The 13,245-nt window shown below is 44.2% G+C and overlaps 1 protein-coding gene across 2 annotated transcripts in view; it reads right to left on the minus strand.

The window, feature by feature from the left end:
• Window positions 1-548: 548 nt before the first annotated feature.
• LOC126194674 (etoposide-induced protein 2.4) overlaps window positions 549-13,245 on the minus strand; it is a 50,437-nt gene continuing 37,740 nt past the window's right edge. For both annotated transcript variants that reach the window (XM_049932873.1, XM_049932874.1), the window contains exon 7: window positions 549-1,240. In XM_049932873.1, the coding sequence (XP_049788830.1) occupies window positions 1,138-1,240 (103 nt within the window). In that variant the 3' untranslated portion in view covers window positions 549-1,137. The remainder of the gene's footprint in view (window positions 1,241-13,245) is intronic.

Genomic DNA, 13,245 nt, shown 5'->3' on the forward strand with positions numbered 1-13,245 from the left:
GTGCTCTCATTCTCAAACAATCTGATATAGTTATGCTACCTCAAGACTGTAGTACCTATCTTACTATGTTAAACCTTTAAAATAAAATTATACCTCTTAATGAGCAGAGTATGACAGTACATTTAATTTGCTCAGTACTTATATGAAATAATGAAAATTAAATTTTACTTCCCCTGTGCTATTAGATAGGCAACTTGCAATTGGGACTGAATGCCACAAACTCAGTCAGTAATTTAGTAATACTGATGGTTTGTTCATATTCTCATGTGTTTCTTTGATACGTCAATTACATACGCGTGACAATAACAACTGGCTCGAAACTTCAATTGAAGTAAGATTTATTTCAGCTGAGTTACGTAAACTAATTGACAAACTGCCTGATCTCAACTGGAGATGTGTCACAAATCACACACAGTCTATGAAACGTCGATAAGGACATATTTTGTGTAGCTGCTCATTTCACACTTAGAACTACAATGTGGCTGTTTGTCAACTACAGGGAATACATTAATACTAAAACAAAGAAAAAAACATTGTTATATTTTGTATATATTTTATATCCATATCAATATCAGTATAAAAGTATAACTAAACAATATGCAAAAAATTTGTCAATGAGGCACAAAATCACTGCACATCTGTGAGCAGTGCATCAGAGTATACACCAACACAAGAGTAAAAAGGAGAAGTCTTATGACTAGAATTTCACAACTTTTAAAACTAACTCTCTCTCTCTCTCTCTCTCTCTCTCTCTCTGTGTGTGTGTGTTGACTTACTTGGAAAAAATCACAGATTGTACATCACTTAGACACTTCTTAGGAAAAGAAGAGGAAAAACTAGTTCCTTCTTCACACTGTTATTGTAATGCTTACAATACCATAACTCTGCATCAATGAAATTATAAAGCAAAACATGTAAATTATACAAAATTGATCTGCTTCCGAATGGGCTCGCTACGAATAAAGCCCAAAACCTGAAAGTTCTCTCTTTTTCAAGCAACTGTGATATGTTTTCAAAATAATTTGAAGTAGCACTAAAAGGAATTTTAAAACACCTGTCTTTTAAAATTGAGTTAATTACACAGTTCAGTACATTTTCTGGTACATGTATATTAGGTGGAACACTTGAAGCCAGTGATCATCTCTGTGCTTGTGATGGAGTGTGTTTTGTCCCAATAGTACGGTTGAATAGTGCATTCGATATTGCTATAACAGGCGAGAAAAGCTGCAGAGGATAATCACTGAAAAGAAAGCATACAATGGATTTTATTTTTTGTAAAAAAGTCATGTTATACAATAATCATATAAAAAAGAGAATTTTCTCAATGTGTTTATCATTCTGAAAACTTCATTAGCTAGAAATATAGTCAAATGCTTATTAGATCCTTTCTAGAGGATTGTGACAAAACCATCATGTAAAGTATCAACTTTTTTCGCTAGTATGCACCATCTGACAAGTACAGTGAGACAGTTCAGTTGCAACTACTGACATTTCTGTCCAATGAAACAGTGAATGTGTTAAATGGAATTAGTGTGAACAATTTATTCATTCAGAAAACTCTTCAAAACATCAACTGGTATCAGCCTTCTCTAGCCACCATCAAATAAGGGCCAGAGCAAGCCAGTACCGGTTTATGTTTTGTGATTGTGTCAAATGAAAAAGTGTTCAGAAGATATGTTTGTGCCACCATTTTTATCCTCAGTATTTATGCTTAATTAGCTTTCATATTTATTCTGAAAGACTGAGAGACCACAAATGTGAATGTGTAGTCCATTAATTGTTGCTGGTGTTTTCGTGTCTTTAACCACTAATTCTAGTTCTTAGCTCATATCTCAGTCAGTGCATAGGGATCTTTTGGAAGTGGAGTGTGGTGGTTAGCAACGATAAATAGCAAGATGATGCAGAATGCATTGCATTTAAGAGACAGAGGTGTATTCAAAGAACAACCAATCTTTTAATGAGTTCTTCCTTTGCACTAAAGTCCACAGGTAAGTATAATCTGGTTAGGATTACTTGACAGTTGATATCTGTCACTTGCCATTATAATGTTGCCTCATCAGCTGCCGGCTATTGCTACGTTATAGGCAACACACAAACACAGCGAATCACTTCACAAATCAGGGTTGCCACAAGTTTCCCCAAGTGAATATCCCTGACATTTCCCCGATTAGAATTTTCTCCTGACAAATTTTGAGATCTCAAGGGTAAGCAAAGGTATAAGTTGACAAAAAAATTTAAGGACTTCCATATTTCTAAACATGTGAGCAAAAATCTTAAATACTAATATCCATATCTTTTGTAATTAGCTGTTTCTAGATGGAGAAAGCAAGCGAAATGGTATATGTGTTTCATTAAGGCAACTGATGTTATTTTATTTCAATAAAACGAAACACATTTGGTAACAAAAATATGCATTTCTTTGGAGTCACAAGACAGATTTAAAATACTTTCACTGATTTCAGAAATAACCTGAGAAAAATGTAGGCCACTTGAAAGAAGTGTATACGGCACGGTAGAGTTGTGTAAGCCAAAACTATATGTGACCACCAATAAAATGTTGGTTCTACTATATTCGTTATTGTCAGCTATTACTCACTGTGTTATATCTATTATTTTAGAGGTATTGTGTGGTTTTTCATTCAAGAAACATGTGAGTGCATAGTGTACAAACTGCCAACAACTGCTACAATTTTCTTCTTCTTATCATCCATACTTTCTAATATACAAACTACTTTTGAAGTGCCAAAATGTACTAGAATAAATGTCTGTAAAATGCCGCAATGTACAATGTACTTATGGTGAGACAGTCACAATTCCTGAAATCCATAGCCCACGGCCTCAGGCCTGCTGAGGAGCACCACAGTCCTGGGTCCACGGATAAAGCACGAAAATCAGCCGCATTATGCCATACACAAACAGAACGGCATTCGGGTAGATTGGTGAGACTAGATCTGACATTATAGGGAAACAATCTGGTTCAAATCGGAAGGCCTGATCTGTTAGAGATACCTGTAGAAATGGCCTGAGGGTTTGGCCCGTCATGGAAATCCACAAGCTACAGACACCATGTTGATGAAATGAGACCACGTTGGTCTATCTATGCAACAGATAACTTGTTCAAATACTCTGAGAATCAATAATAATGAGGATAGGTAGCAACTCACTGTAAAGATGATCGCTGAGCCACACTTAGGCACGTAGAAAAGATAATCACACTTTTAGAACTAAATTTTTGGTTACAACCTTTGTTAGAAAGTGAGAGCACACACACATTCACACAATCACTCAGACACAACTCATGCACACATGACTGCCATCTCCAGCTGCCGCAACTGCAGTCTCTGAGAATCGGATCCAAACAAACTACACCTCAAGCCTCCCTGCCTCTTGTCGGCAGCTGCTAGATTAGCGACAAGAATTGGTGGCAGTGCTGACTGCAAGCAGAAGGGAATTGTAGGAGTGCAGCCTGAGAGAAATGGCAGGAATGAGAAAAGCAGTAGTAATGAGGGAGTAGGGAAGCGGCGCATGTACTCAACTGTGCAGTCAGCGACAATGCATGACACCTCAGTAAACAAACCATTTCATCTACTGAGACAACAACAAGATTTTCCAGAGTTTCTTTTTTTTTCTCTGATATTTCCCTGACACGTTTGAAATTCCCCGATATTCCCTGATTTCCAGAACTTATGGCAACCATGCAAATGCTCTTAATGTGAAACACAGAGCAATGCTGGAAGCAGCCACCACAAGGAACGACAGAAATGCGAGATGCTCTGTCGACAGCTGAGTTTCAGTGACCAAAGACTGAACTGTTGCAGACAACAAGTTTTGTAGTCCTGAATTTAAACTCATGCCCTATCCTACCCACAACCTTGTGGTGTGCAATGTATCCGTAGAAACAGCGGCCAACAATCTGTGCCACAACTAAAATCACAATCACTTTCTACACGGCGATTGAAGCCAACCTCTACAAACAAAGACAAAAAAAATTTCAGTTTCAGCACTAAAAGCAAACTGTAATTTCTCACTATCCTTGGTTACCTTGAACTATCCTCACACTGGCTACATGAGCATTACCAACGTAGCTGAACAAAAATAATCACAGTCTTTGCTTATAGAAATAAAAAAATTCCATGTTTATGATGAGAGAGAAACCTACGACTTTTATAATGTTGGGTTTACACATTAATCGCTGTGCCATGCCACTAAACTGTGAAATGATGTTATATATTACATTGGTGCACAAGTTCATAGCATTTGTGTTTTGCATATTGGTATTCAAGTTGTAAGGGTTTATTTATCAACTGCTTTTTTTTATTTATAGTTCGCTGTTGCTATTTGAGTTTACATATTATCATTTGGAAATGGTGAGTGGAGCTGTGGATGGTAGAAAATGAAGTGGGAAGTGAAGAAATCTGAACATTTCTGACATATTCTTCTTGTTTTAAATTCAGCAGAGGGGCGAGAGCAGCAGAGGCACCAGAAATATTTGCACTGTGTATGGGGGCAATGTAATTGGCCTGAGCACAGCAAGAAAATGGTTCTCTCATTTATGGAGGATAATTTTGACATTAGTGATCCTTCATATTCAGCAAGATCTTTGGGGTTTGATGAAGGCTACTTAAGTGCATTAATCCACAATGATCCACAACCAGGGTTGCCACAAGTTTCCCCAAGTGAAATTCCCTGATTTACAGACATATTTTAGCATTTTTCCTTGACAAATTTTGAGACTTATTGATTGATTAATTGAGAGGGTTTATGGGGCCAAATGGCGAGATCATCAGACCTGCAATTCCTAAGTTACTCACAGGAGAAAGAGGGTCAGCTAAAAGTGATAGATCCAGTCAGGGATGTCAAACACACACAGCAAAAGGCATAAAAGGTTATACCAAATCTAAAACCTGAAAAAAAAAAGAGTGATCTTTCCATGGGGGAGTGGTCATGGTGTTCCAGACTGAGAAAACGTGAAGAGTGGCCCCAACCACAATCACCCGGCCTCTGCTCCAGGAGTAAAGCAAAATATTATATCTGGAAATAACCACTTTCACAGAGGAAACTGAGGACCAGTTCAACCACCCATGAATTGTCTGCTAATATTAAAATTAAGGAAGACCATACTTAGCACGAAGGGGATAATCTACCAATATGTGGGATATCGTCAGTCTGGCTCCACACAGTGGGTGAGCCTGGTATGACCAATGTGTAGACGGCATAAAGCAGTGGACTCTGCTAAGGGGAGCAGAAGGAAGAGCACCAAAGCACAGAAGTCGACTCCTTTCGAGAGGAGTGAAATAAGAGCACCAAAGCACAGCACTCTCCTTGATTGTGTGGAGTTTATTAGTGAGATCAATGGTGCACCAGATGTCATTCCACTTTCAGGCAAAGAGAGATTTGACATACACTCATGCTCATAAATTAAGGATACATGGTGAAACAATGCACTGGTGAGCAGTTTGTGGGTGTAAATCACCTCAGGGTATGACCATGCGGTGCATTTGACCTGCGGTTGTCGCATGGTGGCGCTGGCAGCAGTCCACATACGCAGAGGTCTGTTGGTGAATGTCGGAGTACGGTGCTGCGAGCAAGTGTGTAGACATTTACAAATGTGCTAATGGTGACTGTGTATTGAAAATGACTCAAAGAACACATATTGATGATGTTATGAGGGGTAGAATACTAGGGCTACTGGAGGCTGGTCAACCACAGCAGGTCGTAGCACGGGCCCTCCGTGTGCCACAAAGTGTGATCTGAAGATTATGACAGTGATTCCAGCAGACAGAAAACATGTCCAGGCGCTACAGTACAGGACATCCACAGTGTACAACACCACACGAAGACCGATATCTCACCATCAGTGCCTGCAGACGGCCACAGAGTACTGCAGGTATCCTTGCTCGGGACCTTACCCCAGCCACTGGAACAGTTGTCTCCAGACACACAGTCTATATATGACTAAACAGACATGGTTCATTCGCCCGGACACAGGCAAGGTGCATTCCACTGACCTCTGGTCACAGGAGAGCCCGTAAAACCTGGTGTCAAGAACACAGTACATGGTCATTGGAACAGTGGTCCCAGGTTATGTTCATGCGGACGAGTTCAGGTATAGTCTGAACAGCGATTCTCACTGGGTTTTCATCTGGTGTGAACCAGGAATCAGATACCAACCCATTAATGTCCTTGAAAGGGACCCATATGGAGGTCGTGGTTTGATGGTGTGGGGTGGGATTATGATTGGTGCACATACACCCCTGCATGTCTTTGACAGAGGAACTGTCACAGGTCAGTTGTATCGGAGAGTCATTTTGCACCAGTATGTCTGCCTTTTCAGGGGTGCAGTGGGTCCCACCTTCCTCCTGATGGATAACAACACACGGCCCCACCGAGCTGCCATCAAGGGGGAGTACCTTGAAACAGAATATCTCAGGTGAATGGAGTGGTCTTCCTGTTCTCCAGACATAAACCCAATCGAGCACATCTGGGATGCTCTCAGTCGATGTATCACTACATGTCTTCAAACCCCTACGACACTTAAGGAGCTCCGACAGACACTGGTGCAAGAATGGGAGGCTATACCCCAGCAGCTGCTCGAACACCTGATCCAGAGAATGCCAATGTATTGTGTGGCCTGTGTACATGTGCACGGAGATCATATCCCATACTGATGTCGTGGTACATGCATGCGCAGGAAAAGTGGTGTTGTGTAACACATGTGTTTCGGGACGGTTTTCTCAACTTATCACCAATACCGCGGACTTACAGATCTGTGTCGTGTTTGTTCCCTATGTGCCTATGCTATTAGCGCCAGTTTTGTGTAGTGCCACGTTGTGTGGCACCACATTCTGCAACTATCCTTAATTTATGAGCACAAGTGTAGATCTGCTTATCTGCAGCTGGAGTCACGAAAGGGAATGGAGCGTGAGTATCAGTGTATCTAGCCAAACAGTAAGCCCGTTCATTCCCTGGGATACGCACATGACTTGGGACTCAGAGAAAGACAACTGAGCAGGCGCCACGGCCAAAGAAGGAGAGAAGGTCATGAACAGCAGAGATCAAAGGATGACGAGAGTAGCAAGATGCTCAATGAGTCGTTACATATTAAAACACTGGAGGGAGGCCTGAGTAACAAAATGGGTGCCCTGGTAACTGCTAGCAGCTATGCTGTGAACACACTACATGGTCCGGCAATAAATGGTGTTCTAAGCCAGTAGTAGGCATGAAAGTGTATCCAGATTTATCTATCGTCTTAGAACCATCAGTGTAGAAGATGGTAGCAACCTGGAACTCTGCAAGGATGGAATGCACAAGATGCCGGAAGACCAAAGGGGCGACAGATACCTTAGAACTCTAGAATAGATCGGCCCTAATCTGTGGTCTAGGCACCACCCAAGGCGGGTTGTGAGAGGAAATACACGGGGCACATTTCAGTGAATGGAGATGGATATCCTGACAGAGGGAAGTGAGACGCATTCCAACCGAAAATCCCACCCATAGGCAGCGATCAGGAGAGAGACATCCCTCGCTTGCAAAGAGGACAGGGTATACGGAATGGTCAGGGAATCTGCGAATGGCGATTGTGTAAGAAACCACGAGTTGGTTTCATCCTATTCGTGGCGGGGGAATCCCCGCTTGTCAGAAGACTGTAAGCGGGACTAGTGCAAAAGGCACCAACAGCCAGACGCACCCCACAATGGTGAACAGGATCAAGTATTTTCAGAGCGGAAGGAGCAGCTGAGCCGTAAACCTGACTTCCATAACCTAGTCCGGACAAGACCAGATAGATCACTGTAAAGATGGAGAAGGGTAGCATGGTATGCACCCCAAGATGTATGGGCCAGGAGGCGGGGGAGCATTAAGCTTCCACATGCATGTAGTATTCAGGCAGCGAATATGGGCAGCCACGTCAACTTCCTTATATATAAAATTCTCATGTCACAGTGTTAGTTGCCATACTCCTCCAAAACGACTTGATCGATTCTGATGAAATTTTACATGTATATTCGGTAGGTCTGAGAATTGGTCGTAATCTATTTTTCATACCCTTAAGTGATAAGGCAAGGGCCACCCCAAAAATTTTTTCTTATTTTTTGACAGAACTTTTCATTTTAATTTTTTTATGGTGTGACATTACAAAATACATGCAACCCTAAATTTTCACCCTTCTACCACCAACCCCTATTTTAGTAATTTAATAATTTTCAACCCCATTCGATAACTGATCAAATATCACTTGATCAGTTATCCGCACCAGGTCTTTCACTAATCGATAGATAGGTAATTGAAGAAAATGTACCAAAAGCAACGACTCAAATATCCCCTCTTTGAATTGATGTAACTAGACCGAGAAGTTTAAATAGGTAGCACGCATCATTCGCCAAACTGTCATTTAGGCCCAGTGCACACACATCGATTTTCATCGTATGGAAATATATCAATATATTCAATATATTTAAGCCCTGACATAATCAGTATTATTAAATCATGTAGGCTGCGATGGGCGGGTCATGTAGCTCAAATGGATGAGGGCAGGGCAGCGTGCAGAGTACTGCTAGGGCACTTAGAGGGAAAACGTCCTGTGGGGAGACCGAGGCGTAGATGGGAGGACAATGTGAAGGCTGATTTGAGGAGCCTAGATATTGAAGGTGAATGGAAGGAAATAGCCCAATACAGGGACAGATGGCGAAAATACGTTGCTGCGGTAATAGACTCTTGAGTCCGGTATGACCAGTGAGTGAGAGTGGAAATATATCGTACGATCAGATTCTTTTAGTGGAAAAAAGAAGTTCCTATGCTCTCCTTTCTTCCTCTGAAAGAATTTAATCATACAATATTTTTACGTACAATAAAAATCTATGCGTGTGCACTTGGCCTTATTCATAATGCTGGCGAACACATTTCGACACGAAATTGCCACTGTGTTTGTATACTCATGGACGAGCTGTGTATCGCCTGCAATTGTTAAATCTGTGCGATCTACCACAGAAACACTAGAACTGATAATGGCCAATACTGCCGGACTTACCCCTAAGCCTTTTATCACTCCCTACACAGTTTTCGGCCATTACCATTGTTTGTGTCACGAGCTCCCGCCAACAACGGCTGTTGTGTTACATGTATACATTATTTTTATAGGCTAGAGATAACTTATATGGCAAAACAACGTTTGCCGGGTCAGCTATAACATATAAAGATTTTCAGAGGCAGAACGACGTTCGCCGGGTATTGCTAGTTTCATAAAGAAAAAGGCCCAAGAAACGGGATTGTGCATTAACACCTAGGAGCTGGTCGCCTAAATAAAGTTCTGGATCAGGGTGTACTATGAACTGATGACAAAAATGCATAACCCACATTTTGGAGGGAGAAAACTGGAAGCTATGGGAGACAGTCCACTCAGAGGTCAGTCGGGTGGCCCCTTGGAGCTGGCACTCAGCAGATGCTATTGAGTGGGAGCTGCACCAGATGCAAAAATCATCAACATACGATGCTGGGGAACCTGAGGACCAACAGAGATTACAAGCCCACTGATGGCCATGAGGAAGAGTGTGACACTTAATACAGAACCATTTGAGATACCATTCCCCTGAATCCGAGGACTGCTGAGTGAAGTGCCACTGGGACCAGAAAGAGCCAGTGGGGGAAAAAAAAAATTGGAAGGGGGCCACGAAAGCCCCAATCACAGAGAACAACTAAAATGCGATGGTGCCAAGCCATGTGGTACTCCTTACGTAGGTCAAAGAAGACCTGACAAGGTGCCAATAGTTGTCGGATTGCAGTTTCGAATCTGAGTAAATGGTCAGTTTGATATTGTCCTTCCCGGAAGCCACACTGATACAGGAACAAAAGGCCCTGAGAGTCAAGTGCACAACATAATTGGAAGCTAGCCATCCATTCAAGCAATTTACAAAGTACGTTCGTCAGGCTAATTGAGCAGTAGCTGTCGAGAGATGTGGGTTCTTCCCAGGATTAAGGATGGGGATAACTACACTGTCTTGCCACTGTGAGGGGTGGACACCCGTGAGCCAAATGTAGTTGAAGACTGAGTAATACTGCCTCAGTGTAAGGTCCAAGTGCTGCATCATCTGGTTGTGGATGGAATCTGGGCCTGGGGCCGTGTCACGTGAAGAGGTAAGAGCCTGCAAAAAATCCCATTCAGTGAACGGTTCATTATAGGGCTCAGCCTGGTGAGGGTTGAAACAGAAGGTGGGTCTGTTCAACTATGTGTTTCTGCCGGAGAAAGGTGGCAGCATAGGAAAAGGACGCCAACGCTGTCGCAAAGTGTGTCGCGAGGTGTTCTGCAAGGACCAATGGATCAGTAGACAGAGCACCTTGGAGGATAAGCCCCTGGACAGTTGACTGTCTCTGGTGGCCCAGAAGACTACAGAGCTTGAACCAAACCTGCGATGAAGAGCCATATGTGTCCCCAGGGAGGAAACATACCACCCCCAGCATTCCTTTATACTCCGCTTAATAAGGTAATGCGACTCAGCATGGAGACGCTTAAAAGCAAGGAGGTTGGTCTGTGAATGGTGTCGTTTAAATTGTTGCAGTGCCAGTCAGCACTCCTGGACAGTGACTGCTATGTCCTTGGTCCACCACGATACTGGTCGACGAGAAGGGGAACCAATGGATAGGGGGACAGCAGTGCCAGCAGCATGAAGAATAGTGGCAGAAATACCCTGCACGACAGCATCAATGCAGTTCTAGAGAGGGGTATCAAAGTGCACAGAGCAGACGTATATAAAGACTAGTTGGCTCAGCAGAATGCCCAAGGAGGCAGCCTGTCTGCCTGGCAGCGGCAGGGGAATAACAGAATCTCTGAAAAGTGGTCACTATCACAAAGATCATCACAACGTGACCAATGTAGGCAAGTCACGAAGCAGGGAAGGAGATTGTGAGATCGAGAGCAGTAAAGGTTTCATGAGCGGCACTGAAGTGGGTAGGGGAACTGTCACTGAGGAGACACAAATCAAAGTCAGTCGTAAGTTGGTCAAGTAGAAGACCCCTACCCAACGAAGTGGCACTCCCCCACAGGGGGCAGAGGGTGATGTGCACTGAAGTCCCCAAGGAGGAGATACGTGGGCGGGAGTTGCTGTAATACGGTGGACAGTTCAACATAAGAAAGTGGCCTACCTGGAGGGAGGTAGAAATTGCAAACGGTGATTGCCGAAGTCGTCTGCAGGTTGGTATGAAGGGGGATTCAATCACTAATGACATCGGTGTGAACCAAAGTGCAGACCACTCCAGACGCTATCCCAGGGCAAGCAAGGTTCCGACAGAACGCTCATAACATGAAACTTTAGAGAGTGGTCATCACGAAAGTGGGTTTCTTGAAGAGCAAGATAGAACAAAGAGTAGGAAGAAACAAGGCGTTGTATTTCCAGGAGTTGGTGATAATATCCGTTGTAATTCCACTGGATTATCATGTGGTGAGAGTCCAGGTGAAACATAAAGAAGGTGGGGGGGGGGGGGGGGGAGTCAAGTCACTTGGTCGATAGTCTTAACCAATGAGGATGGGGTGACATCCATAAAAACTGAGTCTGATTCGGGATGAGGTGGAGGGGCGAAGTCCTGCAAGAAGCCATGGAAGCCTTGTCCTCTGACTTTAGCTGCTTCTTGTTCTCCCTCGGAGGGAGGAAAGAGGCATTGTCAGCAAGGGAATAGGTGGCAGTGATGTCGGAATCGGACAGAGAGTGAGTAGCCTTGGGGTCCTGGAGTGCAGGTCTCTCCTCCGACCAGAGCGTGCAAGCTTCCTGTCCTGGCAGTGCTGGGGAGGGGTGTTCCGAGATGGAGCCCCCATCCCTAGCAGGAGCCAGAAAAAGAGGACATTTTCCCTGGTAGAGGAGGAGGAGGAGGAGGAGGAGGAGGAGGAGGAGGAGTGGTTCCTGGAAGGGAAGGAACAGGAGCTGCCGAGGGTGAGGAAATGGAAAGGGGGCAGGATGGGGATAAGGGGGGAGGGGCGAGGGGGGAAGTCATAACTGAGTACACAATTAGGCGGTGGGGTGCAAGGGTCCCCAACATGAAGAGGGCAGCCACAGTCACTACAGATAAGGGTGGCATCACATCGCGAGGAAATTTGGCCGAACTTGAGGCAATGGAAGCAACGCATGGGAGGTGAAATGTACAGTTTCACGTCACATATGTACACCATTATCTTGACCTTCTCAAGCAGGGTATCCCCTGCAAATGCCATGATGAAAGTGCCAGTGTCTATGCAATGGTCCATAGGGTCTTATTGGACACGCTAGATGAAATGAACGCCATGTTGTTCCAGATTAGCCATAAGTTCATCACCAAACTCGAGGAGAAGGTCCCTATGGAAAATTACATCCTGTGTCATACTGAGTGACTTGTGAGGAGCAGTAGCCATGGGGTTGCCTCCTAACAGTTGTAGACACAGAGGGAGGCTGGCCGACTGGCATAAGTTGTCTTTATAAGGAGAGAGCCAGAGCTCATCTTGCTTAATGACTCAACTTCACCAAACCTGTCCTCAGTATGTTCCACAAAGAAAATGGGTTTGGTGGTGGCAAAAGTCTCCCTGTTAGTCCTGGTACACACCAGGAACAGTGGAAAGGGTCTTGCCCCAAGCCGGCATGTCTGGCCCTCCTCCCAGGGTGTATCCAAGGAGCATAAGGCTGGAAAGGCAGAAACAGGAACTGATACAAAATTATGTTAAGGAAGAGATACAACCACAGTAGAGTGGCCAGAGAGTTTAACATATTTCATGTGCCAAACTTCTGCCCTGGTACCACCCACTCTCAACAGGGGCTCGCCTTGTAGGCACCACCCAGTCACAGCAATGGCCGCATGGCAGGACGGTCGTTGCCGGGAGTTCAGATGCCACGAAAAGATGGGCAACCACCCCTAGGCTTGCACAAGGCATTCACAGCACAGGTATCAGCAGTGTTATCCCTGTGGTATCGGGGGGCTCAGCCAGATGGATACAGAACAACCCCACCACATTGACTGGCTATCGAGATGATACCTAGAAAGCAGGTGAAAGGGCTTTGGCGGGGAGGGAAGGGAAGGGGGAAAGGGAGCGGGGGAGGAGGAGCAGGAGGAGGAGGAGGAGGAGGAGAGGAATCAACACCAAATACGTTAGGGACGAAGTTCTTACCCAACCGGCTCGCACTACAGATTCAAATTTAGAGATGGAGGTCAAACGCCTGAGGGAGGGGGGGGGGGGGGGGGTGTCAAAAAAGAAAAGCCAAAATGGAGGAGGAAACCCAACCAACCAAAACCGCA

The sequence above is a fragment of the Schistocerca nitens genome, chromosome 7 (genome assembly GCF_023898315.1).
Source record: "Schistocerca nitens isolate TAMUIC-IGC-003100 chromosome 7, iqSchNite1.1, whole genome shotgun sequence".
NCBI classification, from domain to species: Eukaryota; Metazoa; Arthropoda; class Insecta; order Orthoptera; family Acrididae; genus Schistocerca; species Schistocerca nitens.